The sequence below is a fragment of the Leucopleurus acutus genome, assembly GCF_964270905.1.
Source record: "Leucopleurus acutus genome assembly, chromosome: 1".
Classification (NCBI taxonomy): domain Eukaryota; kingdom Metazoa; phylum Chordata; class Mammalia; order Artiodactyla; family Delphinidae; genus Leucopleurus; species Leucopleurus acutus.
This window is the reverse complement of record NC_139142.1, coordinates 83,503,970-83,528,961: the sequence shown is the minus strand read 5'-3', so window position 1 is coordinate 83,528,961 and position 24,992 is coordinate 83,503,970. Positions and strand designations below refer to the sequence as shown.

The 24,992-nt window shown below is 36.9% G+C and overlaps 1 protein-coding gene across 1 annotated transcript in view; it reads right to left on the bottom strand.

Moving 5' to 3' along the window:
• Positions 1 to 16,389, bottom strand: part of KNL1 (kinetochore scaffold 1) — a gene marked incomplete at both ends in the record, with an annotated part of 56,689 nt that extends 40,300 nt beyond the window's left edge. The window contains 6 exons of the mRNA XM_082848577.1: positions 428 to 461; positions 1,350 to 1,402; positions 9,003 to 9,064; positions 13,211 to 13,276; positions 15,250 to 15,289; positions 16,355 to 16,389. Coding sequence (XP_082704703.1) covers positions 428 to 461; positions 1,350 to 1,402; positions 9,003 to 9,064; positions 13,211 to 13,276; positions 15,250 to 15,289; positions 16,355 to 16,389 — 290 coding nt within the window. The remainder of the gene's footprint in view (positions 1 to 427; positions 462 to 1,349; positions 1,403 to 9,002; positions 9,065 to 13,210; positions 13,277 to 15,249; positions 15,290 to 16,354) is intronic.
• Positions 16,390 to 24,992: the final 8,603 nt, after the last annotated feature.

Sequence of the window (24,992 nt, the reverse complement as noted above, 5' to 3'; positions counted from 1 at the left end):
GAAAAATTATGTCTCAATATAGTCTAAGTTTGTATTTCTCTTATGATTAAGATAAGCATGTTTTCACTTGTTCAAGCCTACTGCTATTTAATTTTTGTATTAATGTTATAATAAGAAAAACTAGTTTAATGAAAAAAATCTGAGGGCTTGGTATTTATTGTTTTGTACTAGCTCATGTATTTGAGGATTTATATATGAAAGTAGAATGTTTCATCCCTCTTAATAGGATAAGGTGTACAATGCACATACTTATCAACTATAGCAGTATATTAAATTATGCAAAGAATTTGTTTTCTGAATTAATCCTAAGTATTCCACAAAAGGGAACGGAAATAAAAAACAAAAAGAATTTTAACTTTAAAAACACTTCATTTAATAGGAATAAACAAGTTTTAAAGTATAATTTACATCACATTTTTTTACTTACTGCATAAATAGGACATTTCCTCCTGCTTCTGTTTCTATAAATAGAGAAAAGATTAAAGTTTTTCAATAATACACTGATTAAGCATTAGAAAAATTGCATAAGGACATTAACAATAAAAAAAAATACTAACCATGTACCTTTCATTCTGCCCCCCATGGCTCAAGTTACACTTTTTTTTTTTTTTACATCTTTATTGGAGTATAATTGCTTTACAATGGTGTGTTAGTTTCTGCTTTATAACAAAGTGAATCAGTTATACATATACATATGTTCCCATATCTCTTCCCTCTTTCATCTCCCTCCCTCCCACCTTCCCTATCCCACCCCTCCAGGCGGTCACAAAGCACCGAGCTGATCTCCCTGGCTATGCGGCTGCTTCCCACTAGCTATCTACCTTACATTTGGTAGTGTATATATGTCCATGCCTCTCTCTCGCTTTGTCACAGCTTACCCTTCCCCCTTCCCATAACCTCAAGTCCATTCTCTAGTAGGTCTGTGTCTTTATTCCTGTCTAACTCCTAGGTTCTTCATGACATTTTTTTCCTTAAATTCCATATATATGTGTTAGCATATGGTATTTGTCTTTCTCTTTCTGACTTACTTCACTCTGTATGACAGACTCTAGGTCTATCCACCTCATTACAAATAGCTCAATTTCATTTCTTTTTATGGCTGAGTAATATTCCATTGTGTATATGTGCCACATCTTCTTTATCCATTCATCCGATGATGGACACTTAGGTTGTTTCCATCTCCGGGCTATTGTAAATAGAGCTGCAATGAACATTTTGGTACATGACTCTACAAGTTACACTTTTTGAGCAATAAGATGGATACTAAGTTATACCAATTATCTGGTTAGATAACCACAGCATAATTATATAGACAACAGATTTAGCAGGGATCGCAGTAACAAATTTACCTGAAATTTCTGACTTTTCCACTATTTTCATATGAGGGTCTGTCTGGAATACTCTAGAAAACAAAATAAAGATTACTGAAAACCTGCAAGGTTTTTTTTTTTTTTAAATAGTGTGGCTTGTAGGATCTTAGTTCCCTGACCAAGGATAGAACCTGTGCCCCCTCCAGTGGAAGCACAGAGTCCTAACCACTGGACTGCCAAGGAATTCCCTGGCAATGTTTTATTGGGTAGGCCAAAAAGTGCCTTCGGTTTTTAAGTAAAAATAAAAGATACATTTTTCATTTTCACCAAGGACTTTATTGAACAACGTATTTACCCTTTTTTGTTCCACTACCTTCTGCCATTTTTCAGGCAACTTCATAATTCCATCTTCCCAAAAGATGGATCTTTTTGAGCAAAGTACTGTTCCAGGTGCCTTTTACAGTCTTCCAGGGGATTGAAATTTTTTCCATTAAGAGAATGTTGTAAAGACCAAAATGAATGGAAATCCAAAGGTGCAATGTCTGGTGAATATGGCGGATGAATCAGAACTTCCCATACAAGTTTTGACAGTTTTTGCCCGGTCATGAAAGAAACATGCAGTCTTGTGTTATCCTGATGGAAGATTATGCATTTTCTGTTGACTAATTCTGGATTCTTTTTGTCGAGTGCTGCTTTCAGTTGGTCTAATTGGGAGCAGTACTTGTTGGAATGAATCGTTTGGTTTTCTGGAAGAAGCTCATAATAGAGGACTCCTTTCCAATCCCACCATATACAGAACATCAACATCTTTGGTGTGGTTGGTGGTGGTTCATTTCACTTGCCCAAGATCTCTTCCATTCCACATTATTGTACAGTATCCACTTTTCATTGCCCATCACAATTTGGTTTAAAAATGGAACATTTTCATTATGTTTCAGTAGAGAATCGCATGCAGAAATATGGTCAAGAAAGGTTTTTTGCTTAACTTATGTGGAACCCAAACATCAAAGCTATTCACATAACCAAGCTGGTGCAAATGATTCTCAACGCTTGATTTGGATATTTTGAGTATGTCGGCTATCTCCCTCATGGTATAACGTTGACTGCTCTCAATTATTGTTTCGATTTGATTGCTATCAACTTCAACTGGTCTACCTGACCATGGAGCATCATCCAGTGAGAAATCTCTAGCATGAAACTTCGCAAACCACTTTTGACACGTTTGATTGATCACAGCACCTTCTCCATACATTGCACAAATCTTTTTTTGCGTTTCACTTGCTCTTCTACCTTCTTGAAATAAAGCATAATATGACGAAAATGTTGCTTTTTTTCTTCCAACTTCAATATTAAAATGGCTATACAAAAATTCACCAATTTTGGTAAGTCTTTTTTAAAATGCATGCTGATATAACAGCTGTCACATACAATCTAACAAAATTGTTTCGAATGAAGTTAAAGACACTAAGTGCTACTAGAGCCATCTTACAGAAAAAACGGAATGAACCTTTTGGCCCACCCAATAAAAGAATATTTTATGACTGAACTGGATTTATCCCAGGAATGCTAAGATAACTCAACACCCCAAAATTTGTTTTATCATATTAAAGATTAAACTGGGAAAAACTCTAGTTATTTTAATAGATGGTCAAAAACATTTATAAAATCCAATATCCATTCTTGTTTAAATGCAAAACAAAAATCTGCAACAGTAAAGTTAAATTTAACCAACAATACAGGGAGAATAGGTGTACTGATTTTAACAAATGTAAATTGGCTGAGCTACCCTATTAAAAAATGGCTATTGACTAAATTTTTAAAAATTTTAAACTCAATCTACAACCTGTAAGTTACAAATTAAAATTTTTCACAGCTAAAAATTATCTGTGGACAAACAACAGAAAAGATAATTATGAAGTTATCCAACACATTAACTAAGTTTCATAGCAATAAAGTATTAGAACTAAACAAGGTTGCTATCATACAGTAGGAGGAAAGTTATCAATGAAAACTAACAATGAATAAACCAAATTACATGTAAAAAAAAGAAGTCAGAGGAAAAAAATGAAAGAAATACAAAGAAGAAAATGCAGAAATATATTTAGATGCCTTAAGATCCAAATTTTAGAACACCACATATTAGGTAGACAAAGAGTAAGTTGTAAATGTATATAATTAATAAAACATATTTAGCAAACATATGGAGACACCTAACTGAAAGGGCAAAATAATTCTTTCCTCCATATTTATCTTTCTGGATATTTATCTTAATTATGGTTGTTCCTTGCTCTCTCATTTTTTTTTTCAACCTATATAGTGTCTGTGACACAAGGAAAGCTTTCAAAGGTACAATCTGTTGCAAAAATTATTTATGAACCAAGAAAGACACATGCTTTAATAACACAAAATTTAAAGGGTTTAACCAAACAAAAACTTTAAAATATTTTCTTCAATATCGTCTGGGTAGACAAGGAAATAAAAAATGAAATGTTTCAAAATGAGAAGGAAATAAAAGCATAAATGAACAAAATATAGAAAAAATAGTAATGAAAAATAAAGTACAAATTAAAATAACTAAGATAACAATAAAATCAGCTAAAATTAAGTGTTAAAATCTAATCTTTACAGTGCCTTAGGGAAAAAAAGGTACATTACTAGAGGTACTAAAACCAATAACAAAAATGTAATAATGACTATGTAACCATTGCTTCTTTTAAGTCCGGCAATTCTACTTTGGGGACTATAATCCCAAGGAAGTAACTCAAAAGAAAAAAGGTAATTTACACAAAAATATCTAACACAGCACAAGGAACAATCAAATGCTTAACAGAAAATTTAAAATAGTTATTTTTACATTAACATTAATATTCCTAAAGAAAACATGTAAGGAAATTCCCTAACAGTCCAGTGGTTAGGACTCAGTGCTTTCACCAAGTAGTCTGGGTTCAATCCCTGGTCAGGGAGCTAAGATCCACAAGCCAAGTGGCGCAGCCAAAAAAATCAAAAAAACAAAAAAACAGCATGTGAAGGAAAAGTCAGTCTGAAACAAAGGGGAGAAAATGAGTTATTAAATCAAACCTTGGCCACACCTATTCAAGGAGTATACTGGGAGTATACAGACAGAATCATTCAAGGCTTGCAACAGGTGTGTATGTACCTACTGTGGACATGGATTCATTAGCCTGGTGCCATTAAACATTCTGAACCATTCAAATAACTAACAGTTCAGATTCCATGATCAGCAAGCCATATTTACATTATAATTTACTTTCTTAGGTAGAATGCCTATAAGGAATGTATTGATCTACTCAAATAAGGGTTCTGATTCATTTGATTTGGTTCTCATGATATATTTAGTAGTAGCATTCTTATTTATACACAAATCTCTAGTGAATCTGTTTAGTAGAAGTCCATCTCTAAGAGATAGGCCCATTTCTGGTACAGAAAAAACCAATATGGAGTCTGCAAAGCCAAGGGCAAGATCTAGGAAGACAGTAGCAACGTCACCAAGGAATATACCACCTAGGGAAGTCTACTGGCAGGTAATAGCTAGTCTTCCCTGATAATACCAAATCTTACTATGTCTTTCCCACCCCCCCACTCCCAGAATTCAATACATATGAAATATTGACAACTCATGTTTATCCAGGAAGACGTTAATTGATTTGTGGATAAAAGATGGATAGAAAAGAAGTATAAAACAATTAAAATTACTATCAATCGACAACAATGAATTTATATTTCAGAAGGTACCTACTGTTTGGAACTACTCAGTAACAGAAAGATGTCACATAGTCTGCAGCTAAGTGGCAACCCCCTTCTTCACCCCTTACCAACATTTACTTACTACTCCTCTAAGGAAAAGAAGAAAACATGTTCCAAATAGCCCCACAACTGAAATCCTGGGCAACTATAAACTTATCCTAATGCAAAATCATGTTTTATATGGCAAATACAGAATTGAATTTCTTTAATCTGTCTGATCCTAAAGGTTTGTTAAGATAAAGAATTCGGAGGAGAGAGAGGAACAAATGAGGAATGGGAAACAATGCAGATCAAAGCCCAGGACTTTCCTAGGAAGATTTCTGGACAAGAAACATTCAAGCCTCATCCTAAAATGTTTAAATTCAAGGTTAAATTGATCTAGGAGCTCACCTCACAATAGGCCAAGTTAAAGAAATCTGAATTATACAGAAAATAAAATTTGAAGAAGGTGATATTAAGTAGACAAGCTATCTTTATGATAACTAAAAGGAGAGCCTGTTTACAAAAAGACAGGTACCCTGGAACACCATTACATCCCCTCTCCCTCCACAGAAATGTCTTGAAAATAGGTGGTTCAGGAAAACCCAACCCATTCAATGATGAGTAAAAAGTATACAATCTATAAGGACGCCATAAGATTGAAAGAAAGCAAAGTATAACATAACTTAAGAAAAACACTCAGAAAAATGTTGTCCCAGAGAAAATGAAAATTGTATGCATATAGTTTTTTATGGACTTAAAAAACATAACAAATCAATCATCTCTATCAAAGACAGAAATGAAAGCAGAAATACAAGAACTCAAGGAAAAGATGGTAAGAAAACAGGAAATGACACACAAATAGATGAAACTCATGAAAGAAGCAGAAGAAAAAATATAATCATCACAGAATGAAGGCAAAACTGGAAGAGACATAAGGGAAAGTAAGTATCTTGGAAAATATGGTAAAGGACATAGAAAAAAATTTTAACTGAACAAAGTAAAAGAAAATAAAAGAACTTAAGATAGAATATAATACAGAAGAAAACCAAAGAATCTAAACATAATTTGTGTTTCTAAATTATGGAGTCCCTAACGAAATTTAAATAATGAAATAGAAAAAGACATTTAAAGGTTAATTCAAGATTCAAGACCCAAAACAGTCAAAATAAAGATGTATCCAAGTAAAGTCAATAAACTTCAAAGATAAAGGAAAAAAAAAATCTGTTAGGTAGCCTGTCAAAAAGATCTAGTTGTTTATGAGGGGGAAAAATCATGCTCTCCTCTGACTTGTTCATAGAAACATTCAATGCCAGAAGATAACAGAATCACATTAACAAGTTCCTTAAAGAAAACGTGGGGTGGTGGTGGGATGAATTGCGAGACTGGGATTGACATACATACACTAATATGTATAAAATAGATAACTAATAAGAACCTGCTGTATAACAAACAAAAACAAAAAACAAAAAAAAACCCTCAGTGACTTTGGTGTTTGATAAAAAACAAAAACAAAAACAAAACAAAACATATTCAAAGTGAAAAAAAGAAAATGTGAACTGAAGATTTTATATCCAGCTAAATCTTCAATTATAAAGGCTATGACTAACAGTCTGAGCGCCCAAGAACTCAGGGAGTATTGCTTCAATGAGCCTTTCTTGGGAAAACATAAGAGAAAAAGCTTTGGCCAACCAAGAGATAATTAGGGCAACTATAGTAATAGAACTGATGTGAACATTTAAATATATAGAATACAACTAAGACACAAATGTGACAGATGACCTAATGTCAAATACCCAGAGAGAGAGATAGAGAGATAAGAGAGTGAGAGAAAGGGAGAAGGAGATATAATACAACTTAAAAAAAAGGTGGGGTGAGGGAAGAACTTCCCTGGTAGTCCAGTGGTTAAGACTCCGTGCTCCCAATGCAGGGGGACCACGTTCGATTCCTGGTCAGTGAACTAAGATCCCACACACTGCAACTAAGCCCGCATGCCCCGAGAGCCACACGTCCCAACTACTGAGCCCACGCACTCTAGAGCCCGCACACCACAACAAGAGAAGCCCAACGCTGCAACGGAGACCCAGCGTGGCCAAAATAAATAATAAATAAATAAATAAAATTTTAAAAAAAGATGGGTAGGGAATGGGGGGAGAAAATGAGAGGAAGAAGTAGGCCAATAACTTCATCCATTATAAATGCCAAAGGATATCATATAATACAATGAAGTTTTATTTGAAGTTTAAGCACATTTAATAGTACAAAAGTATATTATTAAGTAAAATTGGGTTGGGAGAGAGGAAATAGACTAACTTTACCATTGCTCATACACGGTCAAACATTACACAAAGATATACCACAAAAATGAAAACAAAAATACAACAAAGACAGAAATTTTAACATCAGTCTAGGTAGAATTTGGGTCAAAAAGCAATAAACAAAGCAAGGATGAATATTTCATAATGCTAGAAAGTGCAATCCCGAATGAAGATATAACATTGATGACTATGCACCAATAAACATAGAATAAACATTCATAAAGAAGAACTACTGGAAAGAGTAGGATGCACTGTCAGTTACAGACTAATTTACCTCTCTCATAATTCATGCAGATTAAAGTGACTAAAATTATATAAAATTACAGAAGACCCAAATAACATGCATAAAATGGATATATTTGATATATATCAAATTCTACACCCTAAAATACAAAATGTATCTTCTGTTCAAGTGGATGGATCATTCACAGAAACTGATCATATACAAGACCACACAGAAAATTTCAATAAAAATCAAAATAGGGCTTCCCTGGTGGCGCAGTGGTTGAGAGTCCGCCTGCCGATGCAGGGGACACGGGTTCGTGCCCCGGTCCGGGAGGATCCCACATGCTGCGAAGCGGCTGCGCCCGTGGGCCATGGCCGCTGAGCCTGCGCGTCCGGAGCCTGTGCTCCGCAACGGGAGAGGCCACAACAGTGAGAAGCTCGCGTACAGCAAAAACAAAAAACAAAAAATAAAAAACAAACAAAAAAAAATCAAAATAATACAAATTAGCATTCTCTCACTATAACTGAAAATTAATGACCACAAGACGTCTTTACCACCTAGATATGAATGTTAAAATTCTCAATTAAACAACTCTTCAATCAATGAGGAAATACAAATATACTGCTCAGCATCAAGAAAATAATCATAAAAACATTACATATAAGAATTACATTAAATTAATAACTTAGGGAGAAGTGATATCTTTATGATGTTAAATCTTTTTATTCAGGAACTTGTCTTCATTTGCACAATTCTTTTTTTTTTCCCTTTTTTTGGCCATGCCACAGGGCATCTGGGATCTTAGTTCCCCGACCAGGGATCGAACTTGTGTCCCCTGCAGTGGAAGTGCGGAGTCCTAACCACTGGATACCCAGGGAAATCCCTGTACAGTTTATATTCTTTTATTATTAAATTTACAGCAACTAAATATAATATAATGGAAAAAGGACATTCACATTCTATCTGGTTATTATTTTTATATAGGAAATACATTAATTTCTAAATATTAATTTTGTATCCTGCTACTTCCTGTTTACAGAGGTATTTCAATTGATATTCTTAGATTTTCCTAATATTCAATTATTTAATCTGCAAAGGTGACAGATTTATCCCCATCTTTCCAATTTTTCTAACTCCATTTTCTTTCTCTAGTTTTTTTTTGTTGGTTAGCACCTCCAATACAATGTTAAATAGCAGCCGTAAGACATAGTTGTTTTGTTCTGGACTGTAAAGGGGATGCTTTCAATGTTTCTCTTTTAAGCATAACAGCCTTTTAAATAACAATTTTCTAAAGCTTCCCTAATTGAAACACAAATTATCCGAATCAGTTAGTACCAACACATTTGGTGTGACACACAAAAAGTATTACCTGTAACATTTTAATTATTTTTCTTTTCAACTTACTTTATAGTATCTGCAAAGCTGACTCGACGAGAGTTTTTCTTATTTCTCAAAGCATTGGATTCCTAAGGACAGAGAATATATGGTATGATTTTTTTTTATATGGTATGATTTTTAATGAAACCACTGTGAATTAGGTCTCCAAGATTATGATAGACAGAGACCAGTTCTTATTCTGAATTAATGTGATATCATTAATTTTCATAATTAATCTGATTCTCCAAAAAATTCCAATATAGAAGCGCTTAACATGAATATGATTTTCAATGTGAAAATAAGCACAGTGACAAAAACAACATATTTAAGGAAGGTGATTACTATCCCTTACCTTTTCTCTCTCCTTTAAATGAATGGTTATTTTGCAATTAAGTAGAAGAAAGACTGGGAACAAAACAAGTGATATGTTGCCTATTATGGTAACCTTACTATACTATTTTCAAGATTAAAAATTTTTTTAATTGCGGTAAAATACAATTCACATAAAATTTACCATCTTAACCACTTTTAAGAATTTTAATTTTGGGGGGTGGTGGTGTGATGAATTGGGAGATTAGGATTGACATATATACATTAATATGTATAAAATGGATAACTAGTAAGAACCTGCTGTACAAAAAAATAAAATTAAAAAAAATTTTTTTTAATTTTATTGTGGTAAGAACACTTAATCTACCCTCTTAACAGATTTTTAAGTGTACGATACAATACTGTTAACTATAGCAGCAATGTTGTACAGCGGATCTCTAGAATTCATTCATTTTGCATAACTGAAACTTTATACCGTTGATTAGCAACTCCCCATTTCCCCCTCCTCTCCGTCCCTGGCAACCACTGTTCTCTTTTCTGCTTCCATGAGTTTGACTATTTTAGACACCTCATATAAGTGGAATCATGTAGTATTTTTCCTTCTGTGACTATTTTACTTAGCATAACATACTGAAGCATCTTAACTGTTTTCTTAAACTAATTTATTTATTTCATTGCAGTGCATGGGCTTCTCATTGCGGTGGCTTCTCTTGTTGCGGAACATGGGCTCTAGACGTGCGAGCTTCAGTAGTTGTGGCTCACGGCCTTAGCTGCTCTGCGGCATGTGAGATCTTCCTGGACCAGCGCTCGAACTGGCGTCCCCTGCATTGGCAGGCGGATTCCCAACCACTGTGCCACCAGGGAAGTCCTTAACTGTTTTTAAGTGTACACTTCAGTAGTGTTAAGTACCTCTATATGGTCGTGCAACCAATCTCCAGAAATCTTTTCATCTTGCAAAACTGAAATTGTATATCCATTAAACAACTCCTCCTTTTCCCCGCCAACCTCCCCACAACCACAATTTTACGTTCTGTCTCTATGAATATGACTATTGTAGGTACTTCATGAGTGTAATTTATAAAGTATTTGTTTTTTTGTGACTGGTTTATTTCACTTAACATAATGTCCTCAAGGTTCATCCATGTTGTAGTATATATCAGAATTTCCTTCTTTTTTTTTTTTAACATCTTTATTGGAGTATAATTGCTTTACAATGGAGTGTTAGTTTCTGCTTTACAACAAAGTGAATCAGCTATACATACATATATATCCCCATATCTCCTCCCTCTTGCATCTTCCTTCTTTTTTTAAGGCTGAATAATATTCCATAGACACCACATTTTGTTTATCCATTCATCTATCAAAGGACTCTGGGTTGCTTCCACCTTTTGGCTACTGTGAATATCACTGCTATGAACAGTGGGATACATATCTTCAAGACCCTGCTTTCAATTCTTTTGGGTATACACCCAGAAGTGGAATTGCTGGATCATATGGTAATTCTATTTTAATTTTTGGAGGAACCACTGTTTTTTACAGCAGCTGCACCATTTACATTCCCACCAACAGTGCACAAGGGTTCCAATTACTCCACATCCTAGCCAACACTTTCTATTTTCTGTTTGTTTTCTGTTTTTAATATTAGTCATCCTAATGGGTATGAGTTGATATCTTACTGTGGTTTTGATTTGCATTTCCCTAATGATTAGTGATGCTGAGCATCTTTTCATTATAATATACTACTTTTATTTTCCCTCATCTTCCTTAACAACAGCAAACATTTTTACTCACGTAGATACCGAACACAAAAAGCAAAAGACAAAAACAAATGAAATACATAGAGAATTTTAACTGTGCTAATTCTGGATAACTGAGGACAAGTTTTGTTATAACAAAGAATCATCCACTCTGTTAAGATCTTTGGCAGACACTACAGGCAGCTTTGAGCTTAATAATGACAATATTATGGACATAGTAAATACTACTATATTTCTTACTAAAAACCCCTGAAATTTGTGTGGTATATTGGAAAGAGCACTGAGTTAGAAATTAGGAGATTAGAGCTCCAATTTGAAGTTTGCCACTAACTGTGTGGGCTTAGACAAAACATTTAACCTCTCTGGACCTCATATTTCTCATCTATATAATGAAGGAACTAGATTCAAGATTAGTATTGAGGTCCTGTTGTTTTTAAAGCTCTATGAGTCTATGAATCTGTCATTTACTCATTCAAACATTCATTAAATTAAAAAAACCACACATACCAAATCCCGTGCTGAGTGATGGAAAAAGACTGGTAAAGGAAACAATACAGTCCTTACTCTAATGTGGATTAATGGTGAAACAGATTAAAACAAAAAATCCACAAAAATATAAAATTCAAAGTGTAATGAGTGGTGTGAATAAAAACTGTATATAAAAAAATAATTTAGCCTGATAATCATGGAAGATTTCTTTGAGGAAGTACATTTAAGTTGAGACCTGAAGGATTAGTTAGTAGTCAGATGAACAGTTGGGCAGAGGGAAAACATTCTAGGCAGAGCATGTGCAAAGGCCCTGAGGCAGGGAAAGGCTTGATGTATTTGAGAAATAGAAAGATAAGAGAGGCAGAAGTAGTGTAAGCACTCAGAATTATATGGTCTCCAAAACTATATGCATTTCATCCATCAACAAAATGTACTGAAAGTGAACTATATACCAGGCATAATATATTAAAAAACACATAACGAAGTCCTGACCTCAGAGAGTTCTCAATTTAGAATGGACATTAGTAAACAATTACAATAGAAGATGTTAAGGGATGATTTTCTGAGAGAAATGATACCAAAACTGAGTCTTGAAAACAAATAGGAATTACCAGAGAAACAGGACTACAGGGCTTCCCTGGTGGCGCAGTGGTTAAGAATCCGCCTGCTAACGCAGAGGACACAGGTTCGAGCCCTGGTCCAGAAAGATTCCACATGCCACAGAACAACTAAGCCCGTGAGCCACAACTACTGAAGCCCATGTGCCTAGAGCCCATGCTCCACAACAAAAGAAGCCACCGCAATGAGAAGTCTGCACACTGCAACGAGGAGTAGCCCCCGCTCGCCGCAACTAGAGAAACCCCGTGTGCAGCAACGAAGACCCAACGCAGCCAAAATTAATTAATAAATTTTAAAAATAGAGGACTACAAATATATGATAAACCAAGTATGATAAAATATTAATTATAGAATCTAGGTAATGACTATATGAACATTCACCCTAAAATTCTTTCTACTTTTCAGTGTGTTTGAAAAAAAAATTTTTAATAAAATATTGGCAGATAAACGAAGAATGAGGGACTAGTCATCTAGACAGAGGTAACATCACATGTAAATACCTACAGGCTTGACAGTTCATGTCTGTTTGGGGAATGGTAAACAGTTCTGAATGGTGAGATACATGTATGAGAGTGGCAAGAAAGAAGTCTGGAAAAGCAAATAGGGGTTAAAAATCAAGAGTGCCAGCTTGCTCAAGTGTTTGGATTTTAACCTTAAGGCCATGGGATGCTTACTTGTACACATGCAGTTGAGAATCATTTATGACATTCTCCCTTCATATAGTTAATAAAGTTTCTAACTATTAAAAATATCACTGACAAAAAAATATATATATATATATATCACTAAGGGCTTCCGTGGTGGTGCAGTGGTTGAGAGCCTGCCTACCAATGCAGGGGACATGAGTTCGTGTCCCGGTCTGGGAAGATCCCACATGCTGCGGAGCGGCTGGGCCCGTGAGCCATGGCCACTGAGCCTGCGCATCCGGAGCCTGTGCTCCGCAATGGGAGAGGCCACAACAGTGAGAGGCCCACGTGCTGCAAAAGAAAAAAAAAATCACTGAAAATAGTCATCTATAAAGCATTTGTACCAGAGACTTACCTGAACAGTTTCATTCCCATTCCCACCTCTGAGGTCCTGAAGAGGACTCCTTGGGGGTTTCAAAATCTAGAACAGAATTATTCAAGAAAATCTGCATTTCAAAATCTAGAACAGAATTATTCAAGAAAATCTGCAATGTCTATTAATAATCACTTCATTTCAAGTTATACCATGAGCAGAAAGGTAGAGATGCTAAAATTCCTGTAAAAACCTCTAAAACTCCTCAAACTCATACTGCTCAGTGGTATACTTTGTGGCTGCTTTAAATATTCGGCATCTATTCCCTTCTCCTTGCCCACATTCCCCAATTATTTTGCCTACTCTCATCCCATGTGGTCTCAGTAAAGCTCTACTCCAACTCTAGGGTTCAACAGGTAGCCCTGGCTGAGAACAATCTGCACATGGTATTCTTTTGTCAATAGTGACTGGTTTGGTAATGAGGACTTGACCCATATCAAGATATGGTCAAGACAATCAAGCCAACATGATTCAATCCTGAGTATTCTGTTTCCTTTGTGTTTTATCCTGAGGAAATAGACACTATTTTTCATGTAGGACTTGAACCTGGAAGTTGGGAGAGCTAGATGTACTGTAGTAATCACAGAGGGAGAGCCCGTTCTGATAATGGAGATTACCCAGAGAAAGGGATCAGAGTATAAAAAATGAAATCCTAGTACTGGTGATCATGTCCAGTACTTTCACCATAAGCATATTTGCCAAAGACATCTTTGCTGCAAACATTTTTGCTGCATAACTAACTGGCCATAAGGCATTTCTGCTATAAAAGATAAAAGAGGGACATTAAAGAGGACATAATGAAACATGAAAAATGAATAAGAAAGTTAAAGACTTTATTGCAAGATATGAAATACTTGAATACATTTAAAATGTGTGTAGATTCATGGCAATACTGAGCAAATAACTGATTTTATTTTGTGGGTTGTACCTAAGCACTTGCCTTCTGTCTTTTGCTCATAGTATTTTATACATTTTTTAGTTTATTGATTCGTTCCCTTCATTTGGCATCGCGCTTTTTCATTTTCATTAAAATTTCTTTCTTCATTAAGACAAATTATCAGTTTCCAAATACTAGGATACATATTTGTAACTGAGCTTTGTATTGCATTATAAAACGCTTCCACACTGTTGTTTGTTCTTGGCATAATGCCATATGTCTGTTGAGAGATGTTCCAAAATTCTGTGGGAGAAATGGGTTCAACTCTGCCTTGGAGACCTTGGCATATCTCAGATTTATGTAATATAAAAATGAGAGTACTGCATCAATGAAGAAATGAAATCAAACTATCAATTAGTTATTTAACCTTTACAGCTAAATTGCACTGCTGCCAGTTAGTTATGTGGCAAAAGTGTTTGTGGCAAAGATGCTTACAGTGAAAGTACCCTACAACCTCTGGTGCTACTGTTGGAACACCTGATTGGTTAAATTGTGCCTAACATCATCCCTATCTTTGGATTTTTTCAATTTCATAACCCAATAAATTTTGTGCTTAAATTGGTTTGAGTTGGATTATTGTGTGTCTTGCTACAGCTTTGTACACATTTAAATATATTTTTTAAACAGCTTTATTAAAGTATAATTTACACAGCATAGAATGTATTAAATTACCATGAAACCCATAAAATAGGAATTTTAGTATATTTACAGAATTGTGTAATCAGGTTAAAATTTTTTTTTTTTTTTTTTTTTGTTGTATGCGGGCCTCTCACTGTTGTGGCCTCTCCTGTTGCGGAGCACAAGCTCCGGACGCGCAGGCTCAGCGGCCATGGCTCACGGGCCCAGCTGCTCCGCGGCATGTGGGATCTTCCCAGACCAGGGCACGAACCTGTGCCCCTGCATCGGCAGGTGGACTCTCAACCACTGTGCCACCAGGGAAGCCCAGGTTAAATATTTGAGTCTTTATCCAGAGAGCAATAGAAGCCAGGGGGGTTGGGATGGTGATGTCATTCAAAATTACTGTGGTATGTAGTCATTATTCAATAAAAGGTAACAATTATTAGCTCAAATAGGTGTTTCTTACTGAGGAATGTCGTCTTCTAACAGGTCTCTCTACATTGTCACTGAAAGAGGAAAAAAAATTTACATACATAGCGGTAAAAAACTGAATTTCTAAAACCCATCATTACAACATCCCTTACGTGCTTTTAAATTGGTCATCACTTAACACTTGGCGTCACTTTCACTTAATAAAATTTATATTACAAGACTTAAATTCAGTATTTAGAAAGTCAGTGTTTTAAAATACATATGGTATACCATAAGACTATCTCTTGAAAAACAATCAGTAAAACATAATTTACCATATTGATTTATATAAGCATAATTATAAGATAAATGGACCAAAAGAAAAAAAAAAAGAAAGAAAGGGAATTCTCTGGCGGTCCAGTGGTTAGGACTCAGTGCTTTCACTGCTATAGCCGTGGTTCAATCCCTGGTCAGGGAACTAAGATCCTGCAAGCAGCCAAAAAAAAAAAAGAGACAAATGGACCATAAATCAAGAGACTCTAGTTCTGGTTTTACTACAGTGTGATTTTTAGAGCAGGTTTTGAATATTCAACTGGCTATGGTAGCCAAACAGACAACTTAGTCTGGTTTCCTTCCTGCCTGGTTTGATCATCACAGCTATTATGTACTCTGCTCAGGTTAGTTGTTGCCAAGCAAGAATATGAGCCCAGTGTTGCACCACTTAACTTTTCAGGAAAAGCTGAAAATCTAATTATTGTATGAAATCTTGAAATTTTGGCAATTAATTCAAAAATTAAAAAGCATTGTTTATTGTTTAGACAATTTTTTCTTTGTCATATATATATATGCCTGTAGGCTGTAAACTGCCACTAGTTTGTGATGCCAACTTTAGACAAATCATTTCATGTCTTCAGGCCTCAATTTTCTCATCCTTAAATTGAAGAGATAGGAAGTGGTCTCTAAAGTCCCTCTCAGTTTTGACTCTAGATGAGTTTATATAAAGATATGGCCGGGAGTGCTGTGACTTTGTAACATTTACTTCTTTTCCCTGGAACAGACTGGGAAAACATTTCAGAAGTTATAAACATGTCTTACTAATTGGAAAAGTATCTTTCCCTGATAAAGAGTTGAACAGTTTTAGCTGCATTTCCCAAACTTACTTTTCTTCATTAGCCTCTGAAGACATCCCATCCATTTTCGAAGAAAAACTGTTTCTGTAACAAATACACAATATGAGAAAAGGTGAGAAAAAAGGAAGAGAAGTTGTAATCTGTGAAGAGATTAAGAGCAGAGCAGAGTTGTAATTTCAGGATTACTTTCTGTGGGAGAGCCAAAAAAAGTAAAAACTTCACTATGGGGCTATTAAACATGAGGAATTTTGAGGATTTTAAACTATTCTCTAATAATGACCAATCCTAGAAAATTCTCATATTCAAGAGGAAATCAGTGACTAACTCTGATTGGAATGATATGGACTTTAACGGTTCAAATAAAAATTTGTCCTAGTTTATATGAGTTTATGGAATATATAATAATTCAATCTCAAAATATAGTCAATCAGCTATCATAATACTGATATTTGCATAAAGTGGATTTGCATAAATGCATATTTATCTTATGAAAATTTAACTTTAAGTACTCGAGCAAAAAAAAATTTAAGGCATAAAAATAACATTTTAGGGGCTTCCCTGGTGGTCCAGTGGGTAAGACTCTGCACTCCCAATGCAGGGGGCCCAGGTTTGATCTCTGGTTGGGGAACTAGATCCCTTATCCTTCTGCAACTAAGTCTGCACGCTGCAACAAAGACCCGGGGCAGCCAAAATAAATAAATAAATAAATAATTGGGGGAAAAAACATTTTAAACAGCGTAGTTGATTATGTTTACAATCTCACTCAATGAGTATCTGTCTTGGAAAGAGTGTGCAATAAGAAGCATAACCTGAAGTTTCTTTAACTGGTCTTATCTCCTACCTATCCATACCTATATTTTCACTTTATGCATTTTAACCTTAGAACTTTATCCCCGGGTAAGAAAAAATTCCATTGCAGATTTCAAAAAACAGACTAGCTAGAGATTCTGACTCAACAATATGAGCATTTCTACTAAATACTAAATTAATACCACATACATATGGACTTCCCTGGTGACACAGTGGTTAAGAATCCACCTGCCAAGGCAGGAGACATGGGTTTGAGTCCTGGTCCGGGAAGATCCCACATGCCACAGAGCAACTAAGTGTGCGCCACAACTACTGAGCCCACGTGCCACAACTACTGGAGCCCATGTGCCTAGAGCCCGTGCTCCGCAACAAGAGAATCTACTGCAATGTGAAGCCGGCGCACCGCAACAAAGACCCAAGGCAGCCAAAAATAAATAATAGATGGATAGATAGATAAAAAGACTAAAATACTTACTTAGAAAAAAATAAAATACACAAACTGCCAGAATCAATGTTCTTACACTTTTAGCAATAAGTAAAAAACCAAAACAACAAAAAAACAGGTACTTAAAAGATACCTTAATTTACATGCTTTCATCATATATAACAAGTCAAATTAAAGAATACTTCATAATGAACTTGAACCTGAAGTAAAAGTCTGCTTACTTTTCAGTATTGATTTATTTAATTAGCTGTTAATATAGATATAAGGTGATGGGTATCTTCTAGGATTTGATCTCTGACCCTCTCCTTTTGTCCTCCATCACTTTCTCAGTCTGTTTATCCATTCTTCTGGTTTCACTTACCTCCTGTTCACAGATAACACCTATATCTACTTAAAATAATATTTTTATTTTTTATTTAATTTATTTATTTTTTTGTGGTACACAGGCCTCTCACTGCTGTGGCCTCTCCCGTTGCGGAGCACAGGCTCCGGATGCAGGTGGAGGTGGTTGCGGGTAAGAGAGTTTTTTTTTTTTGGTTGCTTTGGGTCTTCACTGCTGCTCATGGGCTTTCTCTAGTTGTGGTGAACGGGAGCTACTCTTTGTTGCAGTGTGTGGACTTCTCATTGCGGTGGCTTCTCTTGTTGCGGAGCACGGGCTCTAGGTGTGCGGGCTTCAGCAGTTGCAGCATGCAGGCTCTAGGGTGCACAGGCTTTAGTAGTTGTGGTACTCGGGCTCAGTAGTTGTGGCTCGAGGGCTCTAGAGCGCAGGCTCATTAGTTGTGGCACACGGGCTTAGTTGCTCCGCAGCATATGTGATCTTCCCGGACCAGGGCTCAAACCCTTGTCCACTGCATTGGCAGGTGGATTCTTAACCACTGTGCCACCAGGGAAGTCCCAAGAGAGCTTTCTTTCGATACAAAATAACTAACTTAAAGTAGTGAAGGTGGTTGCTTTTGGGAAAGAGGACAGTATGTAATAGCTTAAATTTTTAAATTAAAAATATTATTTTGGGGGCTTCATGATCTATGTCTTGCATTTTTTTCTTCTTTTGGAAATATTTTCAAATTCAGTGATATATTAAAAATTCACAGATTAAAAATAGTAAATACGGGCTTCCCTGGTGGCACAGTGGTTGAGAGTCCGCCTGCCGATGCAGGGGATGCAGGTTCGTGCCCCGGTCCGGGAAGATCCCACATGCCGCGGAGCGGCTAGGCCCGTAAGCCATGGCCGCTGAGCCTGCGCGTCCGGAGCCTGTGCTCCGCAACGGGAGAGGCCACAACAGTGAGAGGCCCGCGTACCGCAAAAAAAAAAAAAAAAAGTAAATACTATCAAATCAGGATCACCTAAACATCTTCATTGTTTGAAACAGTCATCGTGCATCATTCTTGTTTAGCCTGCAGACCAGCTGACACTTGATTAAGTAATAAGATTCAAAGCTTATTGATGTCCTCTTTTAAAAATATTCTATTCAGTACATATCTGTAAGTTCCACCTCCAACAGAAACAGGAGACTCCAGGTTCTCACATTAAGCTTCATGTGTAAAATGCTATTATGGTTGAACTTTTGATCACTGTCACATTAATTGATTACTGATTGGTTCCAGAACTGTGCACTTGGCACACAGGTAGGGGTGCTACAGCTTACTCACAAAGGTGTTCTGGGATATTTTGAACTTTTGAGAGAAACAACAATTCTCAACATCTATACATCACTGCTAGCTCAAAATAGTACCCATTCACATTACATTAGTTTTGATAACATATTATTACAAAGCTGGAGTTTTGGCAGTTCCTGTGATATAAAGCAAGTACTTTTGATCAATGTGGTACTGGAAAATGAGGGTGGCAGTATCCAATCTGATTCCAAAATCTAAAAGGTGTGCAATATTCAACAGGCACACATATCCAATTAGTAAATAATTGTAAGTATTTATGAATAAAATTAAAATATTATCTTTTACTTCAATTTATGTATATTATTTTTTTCAAATGGCTACTAAGCAGGTAGAATCACTTAACAACAACTTCTAAAACTGTTTGGACCAAAGCACTTAATAAATATTGATAGAACTGTTAGATATTTCTTTTGTCCTAGGGGCATAATGAGCCAAGAAAATTTGGGAACTACTAGTCTAAATAATCCAGAGGTCCACAAACTACAGCTGCTGGGCCAAATGGGCCTTTAACAGTAGTTTTTTACATTTTAAATCAGTTACAGAGAACAAAAAAAAAAGCATAGAAAGAAGAAATGTGACAGAGATCATGTAGACCATGGAGCCTGCAAAACCTGAAAATCTACTATCTAGCTATTTGTCCACTCCTTCATTTACTTCACCACTATCTAGAATTAATATATTTCATAGTGTCCAATGATATAGATTCTAGATCTGTGCTGTCCAATACAGAACAGGTCTAGAGTCTATATCATTTAAATTTAAATTAATTAAAATTTAAATTAATTAAAATGAAATAAAATTTACAATATAGTTCTTGTTACAATAGACACATTGCAGGTGTTCATCACATGGGACTAATGAGTACCGTGTTAGTGCAGAAATAAAACATTACCATTAACAATGAAAGTTTTATTGGACAGCACTGTCCTACTAACAATATCTAGAGTGTCTTCTACCATCTCTTACTTAGCATCAAACACATCATTAATACTACCACTCCAAATATTTTTACTCAGTCTACATCTATTTGTCAATCTTGTAAACATTCCTAGCCATTCACATAGTCAAAAAGAATTATACTGCTTTGAACCCAAACTTTAATTAGCAAAATCTTACATTAACTCCTCATCTCTATAAATCATTCTTCCCTTCAAGTTCCACCTCAAATACCACTTTCTCCAAGAAGCCTCCTTTAGTCTCCATTGCCAAAAAGCATCAGATAAGCTTTTCTGTGCTCCCATATTCCTTCAGAATGTCCTACAATCCTTTACATTGTCCTGTTTTATAGTTATCTGTGTATATTAATTCTTTCCCGTTCTGGACTGTAAACTCTAGATGAGGGACTCAATCATCCGCTCCCAGCCCTGGCACAAGACAACAAAGAACCCAATACAAATCTGAGGAATTCGACTTATTCAATTCAACCGAAAACTTCAATCTTAATACCTAGAGTAAGTTCTGCTTTGGTCTTTTCTGTCATCTCTCTATGAACCTATCTTCAAAATTCCAATCGGCAATGTATTTTTTTTAGAACTTTTTCTTAAACTCCAGTATTGAGATAAACAGCAAGAAAAGACTCCTTAACTCTGGCCTAATAATGGACAGAGGAAGACTTTTTAAAAACTTATTTGTGGTGTACTAACATCGGCTTTATTTGTCTATGTTATTACATCCGCCGGAAACCCAAAATCTGCTCAGTGCTGCTAGCACTCGATCAGACATTGTAAATAAACCATAAGCCGAGAGTTTAAAATCACTTATTGCTGTCACTTCATTTATAGCTAAGAAAAGACTGAGTAAGAAGTGCGAACAGCCGCGAGTTCCCCAAGGAAAAGAAACTGGGGTGCGAGGAAGAGTACCGGAACCCTGACAGAAGATGGCGGGGCGGGGCGCCGCGGGCCGGGTCCCCCTCGCCGTGGGGCCCAGGTGTGGACGGAGACTGCTAGGGAGGAGGGAGGCGGCACATGTGCAGGCCGAGGTGAGGAAAAAAAGAGACCCGCACCCGCGGAGAAGCGTCAGTACCTGAGCCCAGCGAGTTCCGAGGCAGTTTGGCTGTAGGAGTGTCCCCCACCTCCCACCGCGGGGCCTTCAGACCGCTCAGACAAAACCTAAATCCCTCCGCGCGAAGCCCAGGCCGAAAGTTACCCGCCGCGGCCCAACTGCTTGAGAAATTCTCCTCAGACTTGTTTGGCGTCCGCACGCTTCTCAGAGAGGAACCTCACCGCCACCCCTCGACGTCACCTCACAACACCCAGACGGCCTCAGTGAAGCATTCAAATCTAACCGCCCTGTTGGAGCGCATGCGCAAAACCGCTCAACGCGTCGGCCCCGCCCCTTAGGCTCCAGAGCCTTCCTAAGACTCCTTTAATCAAACTTCCTTTGCAACCTGTATGCCGATTTTATTTCTTTCAAGGTTATCTCATTTTCTGCCGAATTTTCCTTTGTCCATTCCCATTGCAGATCCCCCACAGTATGGGAGCGGCCATCTTCTTTTGATTTCTTGCTATCAAAAGGATAGAAGCTTTGCTTCCGTACAAAATGGCGGCTTCTATCACATTGCGTCACATCCCCCTAGTTTTACTCCCTATAGCTAGCAGGAAACAGGAGATTTCGGGGACGAGGTGGCCGAGTGGTTAAGGCGATGGACTGCTAATCCATTGTGCTCTGCACGCGTGGGTTCGAATCCCATCCTCGTCGAAGAATTGTTTTTGCCTCTGATTTGAACAGATAAACGTAAATTTGCTTGCGGAATGAAAACAGTTGAATATTTGTTCCAGGTATGATTTACTAGTCAATTTACTCTAGCACAATTAACCTCCTGTTTGAATCTTTGAAAGAAGGGCTCGGGAGCATTGTGACCTCGCAGATAAAGAAAAAGTTGGGAAAGAGACATTTCCTGGGATTCGGAGTTTAATTATAAAATGGATTTAATGTCTTTTTAATGAAGTAAACAACAGTGCATAGAATTCCACGATTATTACTGTTCCCATATGTTCCAGTTGTGGTCTGGTCAACATTAATTAACCCAGCTCCTGATTGAGGAACTTCAATTACTGTGGATTCTTACCCCAGGGTTTTCACTTCAAAAGCTACCGCGAGACAGTGTTGAGGATTCTCTTCCAGCCCCCAGCAGGCTGCAGGTGTTCAAGAAAAGTATTCGACATTAAAAAGATGTTGACAACACGTGGAAACTTGGTAGTATCTAGAAGCCAGAGACTGAACGTCTACCTTCCCAAAGGAGGTCTTAATTCCTCTCTTGGATTTAAGCAAAGAGGGAAAAACAGGGAGTAGAAAAAGAATAGATTTCCCTCTTGAAAGGTCATCGGGCAGATTCATTCAACTCACATTTAACAACCTTCATTTATCCAGTATTTATCTGCAGGCAACACAATGAATTACAGCACTTTAATTAACCATAACCCTGTGATCACGATAAACATTTTTATTACTCCATTTTATAAATGAGGACACTGAAAGATAAGCTTGCCCAAGGTTATACAGCTTCTGTAATTGCAGAAAAGGCATTGTAACCCAAGTCTGTCGAACTCTGGTAGCTCTTAACATCATCCTATGTGGTGCTGGAAATTAGTAAAAAGTGCTCATCAATCCCTTGCGGTGATGGTTTACACATTCTCTCTGCAGTGTACGGTATCCCAGAACCTGGCACCGGGCAGGTGTCTTCAGCAAAGTTCTTAGCCCTCAGGGTGGAATTCAGGCTCCAGTGGCTCCTCCTTGTCAATTCAAATCCCTTGGGAATGTTGATACCTGCCTGGGCTGAGGACTGAGGGTCACCCCAGTACCTGCCTTCAGCCTTGCTCTGTAATCCATTCACCACTCTGCTGCTAGGAGGTGTTTCTACCCGGATTCTACACACTCCCAAGGGGTCCATGGATAGAATTCAATTGGTTACTTCGTTGGGGAAAAAACTGCAGCTTTATTTTCATTCATCTCTAATTGAAAGCACTTCCTTCAATAAAGATAAGCAGCAAACTACAGTAATATTAACCTTCCCCGTGATTTTTGTCACCAATAGAAATAACAGATAATGTTATATCACATTACTGTTACTGCTTTATGCTCATTACTACTACTTCAAGATAATGATAGTTGTTGGACCTGCCATGAGATCTTGTAAATTTATGCATTCATAAGAAAGTACATGCATTATACTATTAGATCACAGATATTTTAAATTTTAAAATGTATTTTATTATAGTTGATTTACAATGTTGTGTTAATTTCTGCTGTAAAGTGATTCAGTTATATGTATATATACATTCTTTTTTATATTCTTTTCCATCATGGTTTATCAGAGGATATTGAATATAGTTCCCCGTGCTATACAGTAGGACCTTGTTGTTTATCCATTCTATATATAATAGTTTGCATCTGCTAATCCCAACCTCCCAATCCATCCCTCCCCACCCCTCTTCCCCCTTAGCAACCACAACTCTATTCTCTATGTCTGTGAGTCTGTTTCTGTTTCGTAGATAAGTTCATTCGTGTCATAGATTCCACATATATGTTACATTAGATTCCACATGTAAGTGATATCATATGGTATTTGTCTTTCTGTTTCTGCTTCACTTGGTATTATATCACAGATTTCTGAACTATTTTGATAGCTGTATTCCAACTTAACTGGTTGACTGTCTATTACAACAAACTTAATTTTATGCATTTAAAAACAATATTCTGAGAAGGGACGCATAGGCTTTACCAGACTACCAAAGATCTATGTCACAAAAAAGGTTAAGAGCCCCTGAGAGATTTTTCTGAAGTGCCCTCAAGACATTGATCTTAACCTTCCTCTCAACTAGGCCTTGCTCTCTCTGGACAAAGCACATGCTTACAGTAAGTCTTGCTATGACAGTCCCAGCTTTTGCATTTCTTTGATCTCTTCATGTATAAGAACTGTGCTTATTTTACCTGTTTCTGAGATAATCAAAAGGATTCAGGCTAACACAGAAGGGTAAAGTTAAGTCTCTTTAAAACCCAGAGAAAAGATTGTAAAACTCCTCTTGAATCCTGTCTGGAGTCACAGCTAGGGAAAAAAAAGGATTAACAACATGCCAGTTTATTTAAAAGCCTGAGGCCAGGGGTGTGGGGACTTGGGTTAGTAGTAATGGAGAAAAATTTATCAACGTAATGAAGGAAGGCAGTAAAGTGTTAGAGGCGCCATCTACTGGAGAAGCTGCAACTGAAGACTTGGACAAGATAGTTCTGCCTGAATGGCTCATACGTTTTGAAATATCCCCATTACTCCCCCAAATTTGTCAACAAACCACAGCTCAAGGAAATCATTCTCCATCAACACCAGGGTTCTTCACAAGTCCTATCCTGAACTATTGCAGGACCTCTCACCTCTGGAAGACCAGGAGAAAAAGAACCATTGCACAGCCAGATGCATTACCAAGATATTCCAGCTCTCCTGTTACTTCGGTGCCAGGGAACGGATCTTCATTCTCTGAGTCCAGCTTCAAGAAGACCCATTCTCTCTGGAGAATGAGGTGCTCTGGGAAGAACTGTCCAGTGTTTACTTGGTGATGGTCTGCTGCCTGGGCAGATCCTTATGTGTCAGCAGCCCTCATGGACAAATCTCTGAAGGAAGAAGTGAAATCCAGTATTTTTTTTTTTTTTTGCTGTGCCTCCAGTTTGTTTCTCAACTCTTACAAGAGAAACTCAGACCCAGGGCTGCAAGACTTAACAAAGATTGGTTTTGAGAGGCAGGCAATAT